This window comes from Lissotriton helveticus, chromosome 5_1 (genome assembly GCF_964261635.1).
Source record: "Lissotriton helveticus chromosome 5_1, aLisHel1.1, whole genome shotgun sequence".
NCBI classification, from domain to species: domain Eukaryota; kingdom Metazoa; phylum Chordata; class Amphibia; order Caudata; family Salamandridae; genus Lissotriton; species Lissotriton helveticus.
This window is the reverse complement of record NC_136065.1, coordinates 710,622,861-710,645,546: the sequence shown is the minus strand read 5'-3', so window position 1 is coordinate 710,645,546 and position 22,686 is coordinate 710,622,861. Positions and strand designations below refer to the sequence as shown.

Sequence of the window (22,686 nt, the reverse complement as noted above, 5' to 3'; positions counted from 1 at the left end):
TGGGGCTCCCCCCACAGTCCCCAATGGATAGGGCTGGCCCTGGGGGATGGGGTCCCTGGGGCCAATAGAGTCCTCAGGAGGGGGGCTTTATAGCTCCCCTCCTTCAATAAAAAGTAAAATGTGGCCATACCCCAAGGGATGGGGTCCCCGGGGCCGGAATTGGCCCGGGAGGGGTGGCACGTGTCCCCCTCCCCCCCCCAAAAAAGGCCGGTCCTGGGGATGGGGTCCCCGGGGCCAATAGAGTCCTCACTAGGGGGCCTTGTAGCCCCCTCCTTGAATAAAAAGAAAAATGTGGCCATGCCCCAGGGGATGGGTCCCCGGGGCCGGAATTGGCCACAGGAGGCGGGCCCACGCGGTCCCCTTCCCATTTAGATTTTTATTTTTATAAGGGGTCAGGCCCTGGGGGATGTGTCCCCAGGACCCAGAAAAAGAAAAAATAAGGGGGGGGCCACACAGCCCCCTTCTAAAAAATAAAAATAAAAAGTCAGGCACCGTGCCGGAGGTCCCGCCCGCTCCCAGCAACTCTCTGCAAACGCGCCCTGTGGTGTGTATTAAGATGAGGGAATTAATTCCCCTTTAATACTGGGGGTCTCTGCGGGCCAACTAGTCCGCCAGGTACCTCCAGTATGCACCACAGGGCTGCCTTGCAGCGAGGTGGTCAAAGGCCACGCGCTTTTTACACCTCTCTGCTCTGTGGCGCTTACTGGAGCTACCTGGTGGCCTAGTTGGACCCCAGGGACCCTCAGGACTCAAGGGGATTTAATCCCCCAATTTACAACGCACCAGGGGGCGCGTTTCCACAGTGGTGCAGGGAGGGAGCGTGGCCTGATTTGACAAGTGTGCAAACGCACCCTGTGGCGCGTTTTGAGTTGGAGAATTAAGACCCCTACAACCCTAAGGGTCCTTGGGGGCCAAATAGCCCACTAGGTACCTCCAGTATACACCAGGGAGCTACATGGCAGAGAGGTGTTCAGAGGCCACACCCATTTTTACACCTCTCTGCAACGCAGCTCTGTGGTGCTTACTGGAGGTAACGGGAGGGCTAGTTGGCCCCCAGGAACCATCAGGACTCAAGGGGAATTAATCCCCCAACTAAAATGCGCCAAGGGCGAGTTTGTACAGTGGTGCAGGGAGGGGGTGGGGCCTGACATAGCAAGTGTGCAAACGCACCCCCTGGCACATTGTAAATTGGGGGATTAAGTCCCCTTCAATCCTGAGGCTCCCTGGGGGCGAACTAGCCCAACAGGTACTTCCAGTATGCACCAGGAAGCTGCGTTATAGAGAGGTGTTGAAAGGCCACGCCCCTTTTTACACCTCTCTGAAATGTAGCTCTGTGGCGCTTACTGGAGGTAGCTGGTGGGCTAGTGGGCCCCCAGGGACCTTCAGGACTCAAGGGAATTTAATCCCCCAATTTACAATGCTCCAGGGGGCGCGTTTTCACAGTGGTGCAGGGAGGGAGCGTGGCCTGATGTAACAAGTGTGGAAAGGCGCCCTGTGGCGCATTTTAAGTTAGGGGATTAAGTGCCCTTGAATCCTGAGGGCCCCTGGGAGCCAACTAGCTCACCAGGTATCGCCAGTAAGCACCAGGGAGCTGCGTTGCAGAGAGGTGGTCCAAGGCCACGCCCCCTTTTTACACCACTCTGTGGCGCTTACTGGAGGTAGCTGGTGGGCGAGTTGGCCCCTAGGGACCATCAGGACTCAAGGGGACTTAATCCCCCAATTTACAATTCATCAGGGGGTGCGTTTGCACTTTGGTGCAGGGAAAGGGCGTGGCCTGACGTGACATGTGTGCAAACGCGCCCTGTGGTGTGTTTTAAGTTGGGGAATTAAGTCCCCTTGACTCCTGAGGGTCCCTGGGGCCAAGTAGCCACCAGGTCCATTTTGCATCTTGCGTTGCAGAGAGGTGTAAAAAGGGGCGGGCCTCGGACCACCTCTCTGCAACGCAGCTCTGTGGCGCTTACTGGAGGTACCTGGTGAGCTAGTTTGCCCCCGAGGACCTTAAGGATTCAAGGGGAATTAATTCCACAACTTAAAACCCGCCAGGGGGCGTGTTTGCTTTGTGATGAAGGGAGGGGGCGGGCCTGACGTGACATGTGTGTACTTATGCAATCACTCTGCCAAAACCCAAGCACTTATAAATTCACCATGCACTCTCCTTGCAGCACTTTAATCATCCAGTCACTACCCATGCACTCATGCAAGGACCCATGCACTAAATCATGCACTGCTACAATACCCTGAGCAGTACCCATACAGTCCAGCCATCACCCTGTCGCTACCCATGCACTCCTCCAATTACCCAGCGAGCACCATGTACTTATCCAATAACTCTACCAAAAGCCAGCCACTTATAAATTCACCATGCACTGTCCTTGCAGTACTATCATCATCCAATCAGTACCCATGTACTTATGCAATGGCCCAGGCACTAACACATGCACTGCTACAATCCTCTGAGCACTACCCATGCAGTCCAGCCATCGCCCTGTCAGTACCCAAGCACTCTTTTAATCATGCAGCCAGCACCATGTACTTATCCAACCACTCCACAAACACCCAAGTACTTATAAATTCACCATGCACTCCCCTTACAGTACTAACACATACACTGCTACAATCCCCTGTGCACTACCCATGCAGGCCTCTAACCACCTACACAGTACTACTTCAGTCCGCAATTACCCAGGTTGTACCCATGCATTCCATGAAATCCCACTGTCACTACCCATGCACTCCTCAAATCACTCATCCAATCACTCCGCCAAAACCCAAGCAGATATAAAATCACCATGAACTGTCCTTGCAGCACTCTAATCATCAAGTCACTACCCATGTACTCATGCCGTGACCCAGACACTAACACATGCACTGCTACAATCCCCTGAGCACTACTGATGCAGTCCAGCCATCTTCTTGTCACTACCCATGCACTGCTCCAATCACCCAGCCAGCACCATGTACTTATCCAATCACTCCGACAAAACCGAAGCACTTATAATTTCACCATGCACTCTCCTTGCAGTACTCTAATCATCAACTCAGTACCCATGTACTTATGCAATGACCCAGGTACTAACTCATGGCAAATACAGAGGAGGTCATGCTAATCACAGGGGTACCCCAACACATAGTGTTCCCTAGTGTAAGTAGGTGTTTTCACTGCATTCTAAGTGTCTGTTGCCATAGCACTGGCTCCGGTCCTGGTTAGTCTGAGTACGTTACCACCAGTACCCGTCAGTAAAACGTTGGGGGCAAAGGAGGACTTTCTGCTCCTCTGTTGGTTCTTTCTGCAAATCTCTTGCTTCTTCCTGCACTTTTGTTTGTCTTTATGGACTTTTGTTGACTCTTCCAGCATTTATCTTGCTTCTTTCTGTGCTTTTCTTCCTCTTTCTTCACGTCCTACTTTTGTAGGCGTAGTTAGAAATTAGAATTTAAAAAACCATTGAAATTCACTGAAGAAACCATAGGTTTCAGGCATGTTATAGGTAGAAATTAGCATTTAAAAAACATTAAAAATTCACTAAAAAAACATGGGTTTCAGGGACGTTATAGTTAGTTGGACATTTCACTCGTACAAAAACATAGAAATTCCCCCATTATAGTTAGTTCAGCTAACTATAACTCGCACCCCCGGCATGCACTGCTGATGATGTCACCTATTACATCATTCATGACATGGTCCGTGACGGCGAACACCCATCACAACGCATGCGTAACATCGCATGCGTTTACATCGCACGCGTTACAATGCAAGCGACGTTACGACATGGGCCATTACTACGCGGCCCCTTACATTGCTTAGGCTTTTACAACGCATGCTTTTAAAACGCATGTGCTTTAATGGGCGGGCTCCAAGACGGACGTGCGACAGGAACCGGGAGACAGGCCACGACGAGAGAGAGGTATGGGGGATTGTAAGGGGGATTGTGGTTAGGGTTTAGTGTTGTGTAAGGTAATTTTTTAGGCTTCAGGGCTTAGGGTTTAGTGTTGTGTAGAGAATGTTTTAGGTTTAAGGGCTTAGGGTTTAGTGTTGTGTAGGGAATGTTTTAGGCTTTAGGGCTTAGGGGTTCAGGGTTGGGTTTAGTGTTGTATAGGGAATGTTTTAAGCTTTAGGGCTTAGGGTTGTGTAGGGTAGTGTTTTAGGGTTTAGGGCTTAGGGATTAGGGTTTAGTGTTGTGTAGGGTACTGAGATTAAGGGTTTAGGTTTCAGGCTTCAGGGTACTGTAAAGTTCTGGAACATGTGTTTACTGTATTGTTGTGGAACGTGTGTTTTCGGATTAAGGGTTGGGTCAGGGGGCCGTAGCGTAAGGTACTAATTAAGGATTTAGGAGTTCGGGTTTAGGTGGACGGGCGTAGGGGGTGTGCTCGTGCTGGGGGTAGTGTGTGTTATTTCAGGAAAAAATGCGATGTTAAAGCATGCAGGTGTTTGTGTGCGTAGTGATTTGTGTTTTGTATGCACTTCAATGGTGGAGCGATGTAATGGGTTGTTTTGTGTCAGCGCGCATTGTGAATGTGTGTGTGATGTGAAGACGGCGATGTGAATGTTTGCGATGAAAAAGTTTGCGATGTACCATCATACATCCTCAGTGACATCACTGATGACATCACTGATGACATCTCAAATGACATCACTGATGACATCACTGATGACATCATCCATGTGATAATCTGATGCACATCCTCACATCCTTATATAACCTTTGATACACCCACTCCAAAATACAGAATACTCGTTTTTGAAAACATATACACACCAATACCACTTACTACATATCTACTCACTGGTTCTAAGGACTACACACACATCTACACATTCACCCATACAATGACTCATACATGCAGTCACTCATCAATACAACACTATCATGTACACTCATACACCTACTCAGACACTCACACACCAGAACTCATCCAGAGTTACTCAAACACCAGGTCAGTCATGCAAAGAATCGATCACACTTCCATTTACTGACCTGCAAAGTTATACACAGAACAGATCACTTATTCAAACAGAAACAAACACATAATTACTCTCTTATACAATTACTGATACAAGTACACACTCATCTATACAGCAACTCTCACAATCACTGACTCTCACATATAGTCATTTATATATTCCAACTCTCACATACACTGCCTTTTACATATGTAGTTATTTGGACATGTACCACTGAGACATCCATTCACTCAGTAACACACCCATACACACACTGACCCACCCATACAGCTGTTTCCACTTGCACTATTGAACCCATACAGCCAGTGAATCAATCACTCAAACATGTATGCACAGAGTCACACACCTCCCACGCACCCACACACACACTCAGGCACCCATACAAATATTCTGGCAAGCAATCAATAACCCATATAGACACTCGTGTAGCTACTAACCAACCCATGGAGGAGCTTATACAACAGCAGACAGACTGTTACAGACATTCACACAGTTTAGGCACTAGCCCTTGCAGTCAATAAGACATATGTAATAACTCACTACGCACCTACTAAATCCTCCATCCAGACACTTATACACCCACTCATTCTTCAATACACCTTGGCATATATATAATATATATTTAAACTTTATAGAAACACACATTCACTGGATGATGTCATCAGTGATGTCATTTGAGATGTCATCAGTGATGTAATCGGTGATGTCACTGACCATGTCATGAATGATGTAATATGTGACATCATCAGCAATGCGTTGCGGAGGGGCGAGTTATAGTTAGTTGAACTAACTATAACGGGGGATTTTCTATGGTTTTGTACAAGTGAAATGTCCAACTATCTATAACGTCCCTGAAACCTATATTTTTTCAGTGAATAGATAGATAGATAGATAGATATATAGGTAGGTAGGTAGGTAGGTAGGTAGATAGATAGGTAGGCAGATAGATAGAAAGATTCCCTGATAGGACAAAGGTTAAAGTGACATCATAGTTAGCTGACAATGTTTGTTTAAACATAACTTTTTATACAAAAAAACCCACAGAAGTTCCAGCCCCCGTCTTTATTGCTGTTTTCCTCACTGTATTTCTGTATATTGTACTTGTTGCCTGTCTCCCTGTACTTGCCGTGTTTTGCCTTCTGTTTTCCCAGCAGCGTTAACCCCCTCGTCCCCCCCTCCCCGCCCGACCTGCCCCTGTTGTATTTTTGGGTTTAGAAGTGTGTTCAATTCTCTGTATTGCCTGGTTCTGTAGTTTGCTTATTTCTTCTGTATTTCCTGTATTCTAGCCCCCTTCGTCATCCCTCCCTGCTCCCCGCTTCCCGCCACCGCCGCTAAACCCCGCCCCTTTCTTCCTTCTGTACCCTCCCCGCTCCCGCCTCCCAGCTGCTCCGCCCCCGCGCACTTCGCCATATATGGCGACCGTGCGAACGCGCAGCGGTCACGCGCAGCGGGTGCGCCGATTGTGTGCCGAAGGCGCGCCAAAGGTAAGCCCGTCTGCGCCCGTCCGCGCCTGGACCGCGCCCAGTGCCAGGACCCTGGCCCCCGCCGATGCAAGACGACCCGACGGACCTACAACGCAGCCGAACTCATCGCACTCAACACCGGCGCCATCCCGGGATGTCACCAAGCCACCCCGAAGCACACCTACGGACCCTTCAGCTGCCACGCCTGCAAGTTCACCTGCATCCGGACCTACCCTGCACCAGCCAAGCCGAACACCAGCAGCAACCACCTCAAGTGCATCCTGCTCAACACCCGCTCCGTCCACAGACACGCCATCGAACTCTGGAACCTCCTCGACACCACAGCCCCTGACATCGCCTTCCTCACGGAGACCTGGATGAACGCCTCTTCAGCGCCCGACATCGCCATCGCCATCCCAGAGGGCTACAAGATCACCCGGAGGGACCGCACCGCCAACCAGATGGGAGGAGGCATCGCCATCATCCACAGAGACACCATCCGCATCACGACCAACACCGACGACACCCTAACCACCGCCGAACACCTGCACTTCCAGATCCACACCGACCCGAAGACCACCCTCAGAGGCACCCTGATCTACCGACCCCCGGGACCACGCACACGATTCAGCGAGGACATCGCCGACTTCATCAGCCCGCATGCCCTCCCCTCCGACGACTACATCCTCCTGGGGGACCTCAACTTCCACCTGGAGAACAACAGCGACCGCAACACCATCACCCTGCTCGACAACCTCGCCAACCTCGGACTCAAGCAGCTGGTGTCCACCCCCACCCACCTCGCTGGACACACACTCAACGCCGTCTTCTCATCCAGCAAAGACATCACCTTCAGCCACGCAACAGGACTCCACTGGACGGACCACAGCTGCGTCCACTTCACCTTCAAAAGAACGACAATCCACCACCACCAGCAACAGGTTGCCCGAAGAAGCTGGAACAAGATCACAGCCGACCAGCTCACCGCCTCCCTGAGCCAGCACCCTCCTGCCGGCTCAGCCAACCCCAGCCAGGCCGCCGACATCCTCACGAAGTGGATCAGCAACTGCGCGGACGAACTCGCCCCTCTGAGGACCCCGCCCAGCAGACCCGGCAGCAGAAAAACCCCATGGTTCACCGACGAACTCAAGAGCTCCAAGAAGAACTGCCGAGCCCTCGAGAAAGTATGGAGAAGGGAACCAACAACGGACAACATGACCACCCTCAAGCTCGCCACCCGGAAACACCACCAACTGATCCGCGCCACCAAGAAAAATACATACAAGGACCAGCTGGACAACAACGCACACAACTGCAAGGAACTCTTCAACATCGTGAAAGAGCTCTCCAACCCCAACGCCGGAAACAACGACATCACCCCGTCGCAAGACCTCTGCAACTCCCTCGCGTCCTACTTCCACAACAAGATCGCGGACATACACAACAGCTTCAGCATCCAACCAACGCACGCCACAACCGCAGCAACGCCACCCACCACCACCCTCCGCGCCTGGACTCCGATCAGCACCGAAGACACCATCCGCACAATGAACTCCGTCCACTCCGGATCTCCGACTGACCCCTGCCCTCACCACATCTTCAACAAGGCCGACGCTGTCATCGCACCCCACCTGCGGGACATTATCAACACCTCCTTCGACACCGCCACCTTCCCGGAGAGCTGGAAGCACGCAGAACTCAGCGCTCTTCTCAAGAAACCTACAGCGGACCCCACCGAACTCAAGAATTACCGTCCCATCTCGCTCCTCCCGTTCCCGGCCAAAGTCATCGAAAAGACCGTCAACAAACAGCTGGCCGCCTTCCTCGAGACGAATGGATCCCTCGACCCCTCACAGTCTGGCTTCCGAGCCAACCACAGCACTGAGACCGCCCTCATCGCTGCCACCGATGACATCCGAACCCTGATGGACAACGGAGAAACAGCGGCCCTCATCCTCCTGGACCTCTCCGCGGCTTTCGACACTGTCTGCCACCGCACCCTAGTGCAGCGCCTCGGCAACATCGGAATCCAGGAGAAGGCACTGGAATGGATCACCTCCTTCCTCGACGGAAGAACACAGAGAGTCCGCCTACCACTGTACAAGTCAGAGGCCACCGAAGTCATCTGCGGCGTCCCTCAAGGATCCTCGCTGAGTCCCACCCTCTTCAACGTCTACATGAGCCCCCTCGCGGCCATCGCACGCCAACACAACCTCAACATAATCTCCTATGCCGACGACACCCAGCTGATCCTCTCCCTGACCAACGACCCCGCCGCCTCCAGAGCCAACCTGCACGAAGGGATGAGAGATGTAGCCGAGTGGATGACGACCAGCCGCCTGAAACTGAACTCAGACAAGACGGAGGTCCTCATCCTGGGCTCCTCGCCCTCCGCCTGGGACGACTCCTGGTGGCCCCCCGCCCTGGGCACCGCACCCAAACCGACGGACCACGCACGCAACCTGGGCTTCATCCTGGACTCCTCCCTCTCCATGACCAGACAAGTCAACGCCGTCTCCTCATCATGCTTCAACATCCTACGCATGCTACGGAAGATCTTCTGGTGGAACCCCACCGAGACCAGGAAGACTGTCACCCAGGCCCTCGTCACTAGCCGACTGGACTACGGCAACGCCCTCTACGCCGGAACCACCGCCAAGCTCCAGAAGAGACTCCAGCGGATCCAGAACGCCTCAGCCAGACTCATCCTCGACATCCCACGAAACAGCCACATCTCCGGACATCTGAGAGACCTGCACTGGCTCCCCGTCAACAAAAGAATCACCTTCCGTCTCCTCACCCACGCACACAAAGCCCTACATGACCAAGGCCCGAGCTACCTCAACAACCGTATCAACTTCTACGCTCCCAAGCGCCACCTCAGATCAACCAGCCACGCCCTCGCCGCCGTCCCCCGCATCCGAAGAGCGACAACAGGAGGAAGATCCTTCTCCTACCTGGCCGCCAAGACCTGGAACTCCCTCCCGACCGACCTGCGCCTGACCCAAGACCACCTCTCCTTCAGGAAGAAGCTCAAGACCTGGCTGTTCGAGCAGTAACGGCCCCCCCTCCCCTCCTAGCGCCTTGAGACCCTACGGGTGAGTAGTGCGCTCTATAAATGTCTTGATTGATTGTCTTGATTGACTTGTAATAGTTTACTGAAGTAACTTCAACTCTTCCCCACGCCATGCAAAGTGTTCTCATCAATGATGTCATTTCAAATGTGATAAATGAGATTATCAATGAGGTCATTAAACACACCATGAGTAATCCAATATGTATAAGCAGTGTGTGGCGAGGGCGCGGGTACACACAATGCCCTGTAGTGTATTTTGCTGGCAAAATATAACATTGTTGTTGAATTACACATTTTATAAGTCATTCCCAAACCTAAATTTTTAAAATGACTGCATACTTTACCCAGAATGAAACAGAAACGGATACGTAATTGACATTTAGTTACAAATCTGACTACCACTGAACAAGACAGTACCTCATCAATTAATGAAGGCAGTCGAAGGTGATCTAATTCGACAAAGGGATTCCTGCCGTAAAGAAGAACTGAGTAGAATGTTGCTGCAACCATCCAAGTATCCGAACTCTTGCTAAATAACTGGACTCTTAGTGATTCCGGGGCACTGAAGCATACTGCTAATGCCTCACCATGTTCACCTACAAGAACAAGCAAAGTTGAACACAATTACCATTTATGACATTTCAAATCAATTTTACTTAGTGATCTAATTAATTGTTCATTCATTTTTTTTTAGTATTAAATATTTTTATTGAGTAAGTCAACACAGTACAGGCACCAACAATCAAGAGCGATTGCCAATCGTTTCAGCAAGGCTGGGCTTCGATTACAGCAGAGGGGTCAGGACTACGCAGCATGTACGAGATCGAGGTTATACACAGCAAGTCGCCTACAACCCAACATGGGCCGGCCGCGTTTCAAACATTGCAGTGCTATTCAAGGCCGCTCTAGCTTCTTCCGCCGACCCGCACCCTCTGTCGCTGGCGTGTAGAATAGCCCGCGCCCCTCACATGGTTGCGCTGTTTGTCAACACACTCTTGAACAATCATCCCCAACCCCCTCTGTCTTAACCAACTTATCCCTCCCCGTGCCCAACACCCCCTCCACCCCATTACCCCAACCCCAACAGTCCCAACCCCCCCATACCCCCTTCACCCTCCCCCCGCGGTCCACAGTCTCGTTTCAGCAGGCGGTACATCTTCACTCACCCGTCCGGAGGGCGGCTTTGGTGCCCTTCTCCTCCAGGGCAGTCTCTGTCAGCCTCAACAATCTAAGATACCTCGGGCAAGTGACCTCCACGAACTCCGAGGACAGGAGGGCCAGAAACGGCTGCCAAAGCTCAGCATATTTTGCCCCCTCCCCCGCCTTATACAAAGAAAGTCTTTCCATACCCAGGACCATCCACAGTCGGTGGAGCCAACCTTGATACGTGGGGATAAGGGTAGTGCGCCAGTGTGCTAGGATGTTTTGTAGCGCCGAGCCTAGAGCTATAGCTATCAGGCGTCCCCTTCGTCATCTTAATGGGTAGGTCAGTGCATTAGGGAGCCCCAGAATGACGTATGAAGGGAAGCGTGGGATTTCAGTGTCAAAATGTTTATCTATGTCATCCAGTACCTGACACCAGTAGTCCTGCAGAAGTCTACATTCCCATAGTGTGTGCGTGAGAGTGCCCAGCTGTCCACAACCCTGCCAGCACAAGGGGTCTTTGCTACTGTCCATTTCGTATAGCCGTTCTGGGGTATAGTACCACTAGGTCACCACCTTTGTGAGAGTGTCTGTGAGTCCCATATGGTACGTCGAGTGTCGTGCTCTATAGTATATTCCTTCCCACTCCTTATGTGTAAAGGACCTCCCCATCTCTCTCTCCCAGCGAGCCCTACTCGCGCTGTAGGTGTACTTGTGTGTGTGCGTGAGCATTTTGTACAGGTCCGAGATTAGCTGCTTGTCGGACTTGCGCGTGATCAACCAGTATTCGAAATCCGTCAGTCGCCTATCCGCTTCCGATCTCACTGTCGTCCTAAGGGCCCAGTGTCTGATTTGGAAGTAGCGGAGTCGCTCGGACTCCGGGAGGCCGAAGTCTTGACGTAGTTGAGGAAAGGGGACTATCCCTTCGGGGCCATACACCTGGCAAAGGGAGCGACAACCAGCAGACTTCCATCGTTCGAAAGCCTTCCCATCCAGCCCCGGCTGGAAGTCGGGGTTATCAAGGAGGGGGGTGAGAGGTGAAGGCATGGTGGTGAGACCGAGCTCCACTCCAACCTGATCCCAAATCTCCAGCGGGACTCGCGTGATGTGTGACACGTACAAGTTGTGGGGCCTGTGAATCTTGCGCATAAACGGGATCTCTTGCAATGTTCGCCCCGCGACCGCCTGGTCCTGGAATAACCAGTGCTTCCCGTACTCCCATTGGACCCATTCCGCCATGAAGCGTAATTGTGCCGCTTGGAAGTATGAGGCCAGGTTTGGAATCCCGATCCCTCCTTGTTCCGGGGCAAGCATCGCTATCTGAGCCTTCAGACGCGGCTTCCTCCCATTCCAAATCAATTGAGAGAGCTCTGATTGCATTAATTTAATCCAACCTCTAGGGGGAGCGAGAGGTTTAGTGCGAAAAATGTAAAGAATCTGGGGAAGAATCGTCATCTTGATCGCCGCTACCCTGCCTAACCAGGACAGCGGATAGTGTTTTCACTGTCCCAGCTCCTGTCTAACCTTCTGTCGTAGGTGGGTGTAGTTGACTTCCACCGTGGTCTGAAGGGAGGCCGCCAGTTTGATGCCTAGATGTGGAACCACGTCCGTAGCCCACTGCAGAGGAAATTGGTCCTGTAGCTCGGCGCGCGTGTTCATGGTCAGGGATAGATCGAGGCCCACTGACTTCGTCATGTTGACCTTAAAGCCCGACACACTGCCAAACCTGTCAAGGTCGGCCATGCAGGCAGGGAGAGAGCACCGGGGCTCCGCAAGGGACAACAAAACATCGTCAGCGTAGAGACTTATAACATGGACGTCTGCCCCAAATTTAATGCCTTTAACTTCCGGGTCAGTTCGGATTAGCTGTGCCAGCGGCTCCATGTAGAGGGCAAATAAGAGAGGGGATAATGGACACCCCTGCCTGGTGCCTCTTTCGATCTGGAAGCGAAGGGAGGACAAGCCATTAATCCGGACCGTGGCAGAGGGAAATTTATAGCAGTTCAGCACTCTGGTCCGGAACTTGGGTCCCATTCCTGCCTTCAGCAGCACCTTCTCAAGATAGGGCCAGTGCACCCTGTCAAAGGCCTTTTCTGCATCGATGGCCAGCATCATGTATTCGCCCTGTGTGCGGGAAGCTTTCTCAATGAGATGGAGGGCCCGTTTGGTGTTATCGGAGGTCTGGCGCTCCGGGATGAAGCCCGACTGGTCCGGCTGAATGAGACCTCCCATGCAGGGGCCCAGTCTGGAGGCAAGGATCCCTGTATAGAGTTTAAGGTCGACATTTAAAAGGGAGATGGGCCTGTATGCCCCACAGTCAGTGTGGTCTTTGTCCGGCTTGGGTATAACCGTAATGGAGGCCTCAAGTAGCTCCCGGGAGATCGCCCCATCTTCCGCGAACACGGTAAAGAGTCTGGCCAGCAGCGGAGCGAGCTGAACACAAAAGGTTTTGTAGAAGCACACCGGGAAGCCATCCGGCCCCGACGCCTTCCCGAGTTTGAGCCGGGAAATCGCCGAGTTGAGCTCCTCCGGGCGGATGTCTTTCTCCAAGCCATCTATTTGCTCCTGGGTTAGAGCTGGTAATGGGATCCCCTCCAGGAAGGCCGTTTCCGCCTCTGGGTCGGGTGGGGCTGCTCCGTATAGAGTAGCATAGAAGTCGCTGAAGGCCCCTGCTATTGCTCAATCTCCGGTGATACTTGTACCATCATTTCTTTTCAGTTCCTTAAACTCCCGTTTCTGAGCAACCGTTCGTAGCTTATGTGCCAGTAGCTGCGCCCATCTATCCCCCCCATGTAGTATGCGTGCTTCAGCCTTTAAAGCTGCGCACTCCGCCCTGTCAATGTCCAATGCCGCCAACTGCTGACGGGCAGCTCTTAATTGGAGCCAAATCCTCGGGGCTCCCCTCCTCCTGTGGATTTGCTCTAGCTCCCTGGTCTTCTGGGTGAGCTCGTCCCTCTTGGCTTGGCGCTCTAAGTTCTCCGCAGACGAAATCGATATAAATTCACCCCTTAGCATGGCTTTGAGCGCAGCCCATTGAGTAGCCAGTGCAGTGTCCCCGTTACTGTTATGGGACAGATAGTCTTTTATGGCTCCCTGAATTCTGGCGACCGCCTCTTTCTTGTAGAGCAACGAGTCCCGGAGCCGCCATACCCTGCTCGCGTGCGGTGCCTTCGGCCCTGCCAGATTGATCGTGACTGGGGCGTGATCTGAGAGGGACGCTGTACCGATTTCTGCACTGGTGATAAGCGAATGCGCCGCTGTGGAGACAAGCAGGTAATCTAGGCGCGCATACGTTCTACGCGCTGCTGAGAAGTGCGTGTAGTCAGTTTCACCTGGATGAAGCTCGCGCCAAGCATCCACAAGCCCAAGATCTTTCAATCGAGCCAGTCTCGATGCGGACAAAGCACCCACCTGCCTAGCGCGCTGGCAGGATCGGTCCAGTAAATTATCTAGGACCAAATTCAAATCACCCCCAAGCAGAATGTGACGGTCTATTGTGTCAGTCGCCTCTGTAAGTGCAGTGTGCAGAAACTTCTCCTGGCCCTCATTAGGCCCGTAGATCGAGCCAATCGTGTAGTTCAGGTCTCCCAGTGCGAACCTGTAAACCAGAAATCGTCCTCTAATTTCTGCTATCTTACCCATTACCCTTCCCTTAAATTTGCGTGCCACTAGGATTGCCACCCCGGCTTTTTTCTCTGTGCAGGAGGAAAAAAATTGCAGCGGGAACTTGCTAGAGTGGAGGCGGTGGCAGTCCCTAGCTAGGAGGTGCGTCTCTTGCAAGAGGCAGATATCTGCCTTAGATTGCTCTAGGAGCAAGAGTACTGCTTTGCGTTTCACTGGGTTGTTCAGCTCTCTCACATTCAGAGTGAGAACAACAAAGTCATCTGGAGCCATCTAAGGAGAAAGGATCTGACAAGTAGCCATTAGTGCTGTTCCCAGATCGCCCCGTCCGGCAAACTCACCCACCTCATCACATTGCCGCCACCCCCCCCCATAGAGGCCGACACACTACCCTGCCAGCTGACCATGGACCACAATCCCCCCCCTCCCTCCCACTGCCCAACCCCTAGGAACTCACCCCATCCCAAACTCCCCTCCCCCCTCCCCCCCAACTGCAAACTGTCAATGTCTTTCCTGAAAAGTGTCATTGTCTCTCATCCAAGGACGAAAAGGAAAAAAGGAGCAAAGTAAGGTAGTCTTACTAGTCTATCCGGGAGTCTTCCTCCCGCCAACGGCCTAGTGGCCAGAGCGGACGTTCAAAGCAGTCGGTGTCTTGAGACTTTCATCCCGTGGGGCCGGTGCCGCTGTTTGTGGCTACTGCATCCACAGCGGCGCGTTGTCCTGCTGCGATCTCCGTCGCCGGCGGCTTCTTGACTCGCTTCTGCCGTCGCTGTTGGCTCCATTGTGGCCTCCTCCCTTCTGTCTCTGGCATCGTCCCCTGGGCCTCCGCATCCTCTTTCGGCGCTGCTATACCAAGCAGAGAGCAGGCTTCTGTGACCGATCGGAGCTGGTACTGTTTATTCTCCAGTCTGAAGATGAGGCGAAAGGGGTGGCCCCAACTGTACGGAATGCCCTTCTGTTGTAGGAAGGAGGTGACAGGCTTGAAGAGCCGGCGCTTGTGTAACGTGAGCGCCGCCAGATCTTGAAACAGCAGCGGCGATGTGCCCTGGAACGTTACCGGGTGCTTCTGGCGTGCCCTCTGTAATATTTCCTCCTTGGTGCGGTAGTCTTGAATGCACACTAAGATGTCGGGAGGAGGCGCCGTAGCCGCGCGGGGTGGACCGGTCCTGTGAGCCCTATCAAGCTGCAGGGGAGAGTCCAGCGGCCTCCCCAGCACGTGGTTGAAGAGCTCCCTGGCATAGCGAAATACATCCTGAGTGGCATCAGACGTGGCAACATTGCGAATGCGGATGTTATGTCTCCTGGAGCGATTTTCTAGGTCTTCCAGGTGGAGTTGCAGATCCACCTGTTGGTCGTGCAGTCGGATAATCTCCTGTTGCTGAGCTGAGAGTTCCGTCTCCCGTTCGTCGCCCTTGGCCTCTAAGTCCGCCACCCGTTCTCCTATGCCATCCATCTCGCGCCGCACTTCCCGAATCTCGCTGGTGAACTCAGTTTTGAAGGTCTGAATATCATCACGCAGGGAGGCAAAGAGGGACTCTAAGAAGGCCTTCGTTATGGGCTCCGTGCCCTCATCCGGGGACCGCTCCGTTTTTTTCGGCGCCGGGGCCATGGCGTCCTTCTGCGGAGGGGATTGAGACTTAGCAAACATCTCCTTCACTGTTTTGCCTCGGGCGGCCTGCCGTGGACCTCCCTCTTCCCCGGCGGGCCGACCACTCCGAGTCCCGCGACCTCCTTCAAGGCGACTGGCCGCGCGTCGCAATGAGCTTGCAAGCGGGCGACGGGCCCCACCGCGGCCAATGCGCACTCCAGGCCTCCCCTGCACGAGCGCCCCACTGTAGGTCCTGGGCTTGTGTTGCAGCGCGCATCTCTCGCCCTCCGCCCCTCGGGTTGTGCCACGCGTTTCGCAATGTCCAGGCTGCGGGAGTCAGGGGCTTCGGGGTACGAAAATGTCCGTGTCTGCGAGGGCCAACGCACAATGTCACTGCACGCCACCGACGGCGTTCGGCGAACAGCCGGGCTCTGGGCGGATATGCCGTCGGGTGGTATCGTGGGCCACGTGGGGTGGGCACCGCGCAGCGCGGTCGGGTTCGGCGGCTCCTACGATGGCCTTCTTCAGCTTCCGGGGACCGGGGGAGGCACGGCGGCCTCGGATGTGGTCACTTCTTGTGTCTGGGAGGGCCCCCCAACGCTGTCCCTCGGCGGACGCCACTTACTGTGCAGGGAGGGAGGCAGGCCTGGGCTTCTCCGGTACGGCGGCCACACAAGCCGCTAGCCAGCAGGCCTCTCTAACAGCAGTCTCAGCTAGGGGGGGGGGACACCTCCCTTTAGATCTCAGGCTTGGGCTAGTCAACTCGAAGAGGAGCAGGTATGCAGGTTTCTGACTGACACCGGGCCAGTGTGCCCGCCGAGAGGTCAGCCGCCACAGTCCCCCAAATGCTGCCCAGGACCTGCCACAGCGCCGCCCGCGGGGCCCAGGATCCACTCTCACCTCCGTGTTCCCGCTGTTGTCTGGCTCCGTCGTCGTCTGCGCCTCGTGGTGTCTTCGTTTTGCCCCTCCGCCTGTCGGACCGGCTAGCGGCCCCCGCCGAACTCAAAGCACCTTCCGCTGGTGTCGCGGGTCCCGGGGCAGCCTCCAGATGCTCGCGGGCGGGTCCCGCCTCAGGCCGCACAGAGATGCCGCGTCAGGGCTGCTCTGCTCGGCCGCATCCACCGCACCACGCCGGCCTCGTTTCCAGGCTGGAGGGGCGAGGGGGACCGCGCCTCCGGGTCGCGCTAGTCCGCAGCTGCTGTTCGCGGCGCCGTCAGCCGCCTCCACCGGGTCCGCTCTGCTGCTTGGACGGTTCCGACAGCCCTGGGCACCGACTGCGGATGGAAAAGGCGCCGGAACCGGTGCTAAAATCAGGCAGTTGGCAGGAGCTGTGGCGAGACACGACCGCTCACTCCGCCATCTTGGCCACGCCCCCCTCATTTTTTTTTAAAGTACATTTAGGTTGGTTGACAACAACAACAACCACTTTAATGTACTATTTATGGCTGTATTTACCAAACTGAACAAGGTCCTAATTATGGCCTACCACCAAATACTATGTTCACTACCCCTTCTCCCAGTGCCTTTCTGGTATACCCTGCAGCTGTTGCCATAGGATCCAGGCACGGTGACGGAGCACAGCTTTAACCTTGCTGTTAGTGCTAAATTTATAGCCTCAGATTGTTGCGTGTGGAACACAAAGTGTGACCTAATCCCAGTAGTGGATGAAAGCAGCATGTGGCTGTACCCAGCAGATATATGGCATGACCTTTGCCTAAGTTCTCCTGCTCAATTGCTGACTATGCATTGTGCACAGAGACTGGTCTCCGACCAATTCCTGTACTCCAACTCGGGCCCCTGTACCCATCAGATAGGACCTGTAGCCATGCCCATTGAAAATTGACACAGAACATAGTTAACAACCATGCCCTACACACAATATCCCTACTGATACAATCATATTGCTGTGCATATTGTGCCACGGGCATAGGACATGCCCTAATAAAACTGTCTTGCACCAAGTTCTTCTCAATCAATCAATCAATCAATCAAAGCATTTATATAGCGCACTACTCACCCGGAGGGTCTCAAGGCGCTGGGGGGTGGGGGGTCCGCTACCGCTCGAACAGCCAGGTTTTGAGCTGCTTCCTGAAGGCGAGGTGGTCTTGGGTCAGGCGGAGGTGGGCCGGGAGGGAATTCCAAGTCTTGGCGGCCAGGTAGTAGAAGGACCTTCCTCCTGTGGTGGCTCTTTGGATGCGGGGGACGGCGGCGAGGGCGTGGCTGGTCGATCGAAGCTGGCGTTTGGGAGCGTAGAAGTTGAGGCGGCTGTTTAGGTATCCTGGGCCTTGGTTGTGTAGGGCTTTGTGTGCGTGGGTGAGGAGCCGGAAGGTGATTCTTTTGTTGACCGGGAGCCAGTGCAGAGCTCTCAGGTGTCCGGATATGTGGCTGCGGCGGGGGATGTCCAGGATGAGTCGTGCTGAGGTGTTCTGGATCCGCTGGAGTCTCTTCTGGAGTTTGGCGGTGGTTCCGGCGTAGAGGGAGTTGCCAAAGTCCAGCCTGCTGGTGACGAGGGCCTGGGTGACCGTCTTCCTGGTCTCGGTGGGGATCCACCGGAAGATCTTACGTAGCATGCGCAGGATGTTGAAGCACGACGAGGAGACGGCGTTGACTTGTCTGGTCATGGAGAGGGAGGAGTCCAGAATGAAGCCCAGGTTGCGTGCGTGGTCTGTTGGTTTGGGTGCGCTGCCCAGGGCGGGGGGCCACCAGGAGTCGTCCCAGGCGGAGGGTGAGGATCCCAGGATGAGGACTTCCGTCTTGTCCGAGTTCAGTTTCAGGCGGCTGTTCGGCATCCATTTGGCTACGTCTGTCATTCCTTCGTGCAGGTTGGCTCTGGCGGTGGCGGGGTCATTGGTGAGGGAGAGGATCAGCTGGGTGTCGTCGGCGTAGGAGATGATGTTGAGGTTGTGCTGGCGTGCGATGGCTGCGAGGGGGCTCATGTAGACGTTGAAGAGTGTTGGGCTGAGCGAGGAGCCTTGGGGAACGCCGCAGATGACTTCGGTGGCCTCCGATCTGAACGGGGGGAGGCGGACTCTCTGTGTCCTTCCGGCGAGGAAGGAGATGATCCAGTCCCGTGCCTTCTCCTGGATGCCGACGTTGCTGAGGCGCTGTACTAGGGTACGGTGGCAGACAGTGTCGAAGGCCGCGGAGAGGTCCAGGAGGATGAGGGCTGCTGTTTCTCCGTTGTCGAGCAGGGCTCGGATGTCATCGGTAGCTGCGATCAGGGCGGTCTCGGTGCTGTGGTTGGCCCGGAAGCCGGACTGCGAGAGGTCGAGGGAACCATTCATCTCGAGGAAGGCGGCCAGCTGCTTGTTGACGGTCTTCCCGATGACTTTTGCCGGAAACGGGAGCAGCGAGATGGGGCGGTAGTTCTTGAGGTCGGTGGGGTCGGCTGATGGTTTCTTAAGTAGAGCGCTGAGTTCGGCATGCTTCCAGCTCTCCGGGAAGGTAGCGGTGTCGAAGGAGGTGTTGACGATGTCCCGCAGGTGGGGTGCGATGACAGCGTCGGCCTTGTTGAAGACGTGGTGAGGGCAGGGGTCGGTCGGAGATCCGGAGTGGATGGAGTTCATCGTGCGGATGGTGTCTTCGGTGCTGATCGGGGTCCATGCGCGGAGGGTGGTGGTGGGGGGCGGTGGTTCGGTTGTGGCGTGCGTCGGTTGAGTGCTGAAGCTTTTGTGTATGTCCGCGAACTTGTTGTGGAAGTAGGAGGCGAGGGAGTTGCAGAGGTCTTGTGAAGGGGTGATGTCGTTGTTTCCGGCGTTGGGGTGGGAGAGCTCTTTCACGATGTTGAAGAGTTTCTTGCTGTTGTGTGCGTTGTTGTCCAGTCGTTCCTTGAATGCGGTTTTCTTGGTGGTGTGGATCAGTTGGTGGTGTTTTCGGGTGGCGAGCTTGAGGGCAGTCATGTTGTCCGGTGTTGGGTCTCTGCGCCAGGTTTTCTCTAACCACAACTCATAGGCACAGCCTGCGACCATGACCAGTGAGTACTGGGTACAGTGCATGGGCTTCCTCCATTCCAATTGTCAAACAAACTAAATCATACATAAGAGACACTATGGATTTTATATCTAAAATTGAAAAACTACCGTTCAACGAAGAAACCCAATTGTTAGTGTCTTTAGACATAGAATCGTTGTACACGAATATACCGCAAGATGAAGCTATAGCGGTAATGGCTAGTGTATTAAATGCTAGAGAGAGACCACATCAAGTCCCTTCAGAATTCATTGTATCTTTGGCCACCATCTGTCTAAAAAACAATTTTTTTAATTTCAAAGGTCAATTATATTTACAAACGTCAGGAGTGGCTATGGGATGTAGCTTTTCACCGGAAATAGCAAACCTTGTGATGGCCGAATTTGAAAATAAACTAATCTATAGTGACACTAATCCCTTCAAAAATTGCATAAAATTATGGTGTCGCTTTATAGATGATATTTTTTTAATTTGGGAGGGAAATATCTCCAGACTACAGGACTTTCACAATTGGCTTAATTCCCGCACAGCTGAATTTAACTTCACTATGGCGTACCACCAAAAGAAATTGAACTTTCTAGATGTTTATGTACAGGCTGACGATGGAGAACTTGAAGTTAGCTTGTTCACTAAACCGACAGATCGTAATACATTATTACACTTCTCCAGCTGCCATCCCAGAACTTTAAAAGAAAATTTGCCGTATGGCCAATTTTTAAGAATAAAAAGAAACTCCAGCAAGAAAGAGGATTATTTTGCGAGTGCAGAACTCCTGAAAGAAAAATTGGTTAACAGAGGTTATCCAAGGAGGTTAGTAAAAAATGCTCTAAAAAGAGCGTGGTTCACGCCAAGGGAAAATTTATTAACACCTAAAATAACAGAAAAAGAGTCATCTTTAACATGCGTCTTGACATTTGACCCAAAAGTTCATAAAATCAAAAAGATTATCCAGAAACACTGGAAAATCATAGAACATCTAGGAATCGAAAAACCACTATTCGCCTTTAAAAAGGGCAAAAATATAAGACAAATGCTTGTGAGAGCAGAGAGAAAAGAAGACAAAAAAATAACGGATTTAAGAGGAATGTTGAAATTACCCCCTATAATTGGCCATTATAGGTGTTTAAATTGTGTGGCCTGTACTTTGACATCTGACTCAAAAGAAATTGAGATTAATGGATCTATGCACCAACAAAGACGTTTTTCTAATTGCAACACAAGAAACACAATTTATTGTGTTACTTGCCCTTGCAAAAAGACTTATATTGGGCAAACCACCCAGTTGGTCAAGAAACGCATCCTGCAACACAAGTCACGCATCAAATGTAAAACTTCAGGGGCTCCTTTAGTACAACATTTTGAAACTCATCGACACTCAGAGGAAGACATAACCTGGTCAGTACTTTGTGTACTAGATAAAACTAGACCAGAAGAGACTGAATCCAAACTGAATAGATTGGAAGCGAGAATGATTGAAAAATATAAAACAGCAATCACAGGGTTAAATGAAAAAGACGAAATCTGGTCCTTACTGTAAAGATGAAATGTATTTGAAGTGTAATACACTGTAGTTCTGTTCCTTGATGTAACATGCAATGATACTACCAAAGAATAAAATAATGAAAACATCATTTAGATTGTGAGGAGCGACTGACCTCAAAAGATTGTAAATATGAAATCATTGTGACACTAGAATTACTAACACTAAGGGCGCAATATTACTAACAATAAGCTCTATTTTTATAAAAAAATAAACTTTTTCCACATATAGTCGTTTGACTGTATTAATTTGGTCAGCTAGCTAGTTTATAGAACATATAGCTCGAGTTCTATGTCAGCTTCGAGCATCTTATTAAGGGCAGGCATCGGGCAATGTCTCTGTAATAGAGAATTGAAATAGTCCCTCGTTTGTGGCTACTCTTTGAGCCAGGTAGTATAGCAGTCCGTTTTCCTTTTTTATAACGAACCCGGAATAGGTAGTCTCTTGTCCATGTCGCCTACATATAGAGGCGGGGAATCTCCAACAGAGTCAGCGGAGCGACTTTTCACTTGAAAGAAAGAGAAACATAAAAACGTAAGTGCCGTTATAAACTTCTATATATTGGCCAGCGCTGCACAGTTATATCGTGAGGCTGATAAGTGCGGGGTATGTTGTATTTTACAGACCCCGGGAAGAGAGCATCATACATGGCCGAGTGTCGGTAAACAAACGCGAGCGAACAAAAGGAAGAGGCGTTCTAGGTGACAGCTAAGTAAGTGGGCTCCCCATGTAGTTTGAGCGCGCGCCTTATGAACACCGGGCCACTGATATAATGTACTAACAGGGGTTCTCTATGCCCTCTTTATCCAGATGCTGTAGAAAAGGTAACAGGGAGATACATTTCACCCAAGCACCGGCAGTGCACGAACTATTTCCATTTTCTGGATATAATTCGAGCTCAGTGGGAAAGAGAGGTCCTGATACAATTGGAAAATTACCTCCAGCCCCGGATGACTCTAGAACCCGGTAAAAATTAAAATTCTAATGCCCTTGCAATAACTAAAACTAAGATTGCATCTTGTAGAATATAACTTTGTTTACAATATAACAAGATGTAGAAGCTCAGGAAACTATTGGAATAGAGGATATTAGGAATCTAGTCATCAGAAACATGCCCTCGTTTATTTAATCAATCAATTGAGTGTCACAATGGTCAGTCTGCTCACAGGAGTAATATCCAGAAAAATGATGCTCAATCTAATGTTGATATGTATATATGTAGATAGGTAACTATGTTATTAGTCTATGGGATCTATAGGTGATGTCTGTTCCAATTTTTATTTTTATAGATGGATTTTGAATAGCCCTAGTCCTGAAGAGGCCAGA

The 22,686-nt window shown here is 52.1% G+C and overlaps 1 protein-coding gene across 2 annotated transcripts in view; it reads right to left on the bottom strand.

The window, feature by feature from the left end:
- LOC144754857 (uncharacterized) overlaps window positions 1-22,686 on the bottom strand; it is a 1,464,081-nt gene that overhangs the window by 887,947 nt on the left and 553,448 nt on the right. For both annotated transcript variants that reach the window (XM_078643119.1, XM_078643120.1), the window contains exon 10: window positions 9,917-10,095. In XM_078643119.1, the coding sequence (XP_078499245.1) occupies window positions 9,917-10,095 (179 nt within the window). The remainder of the gene's footprint in view (window positions 1-9,916; window positions 10,096-22,686) is intronic.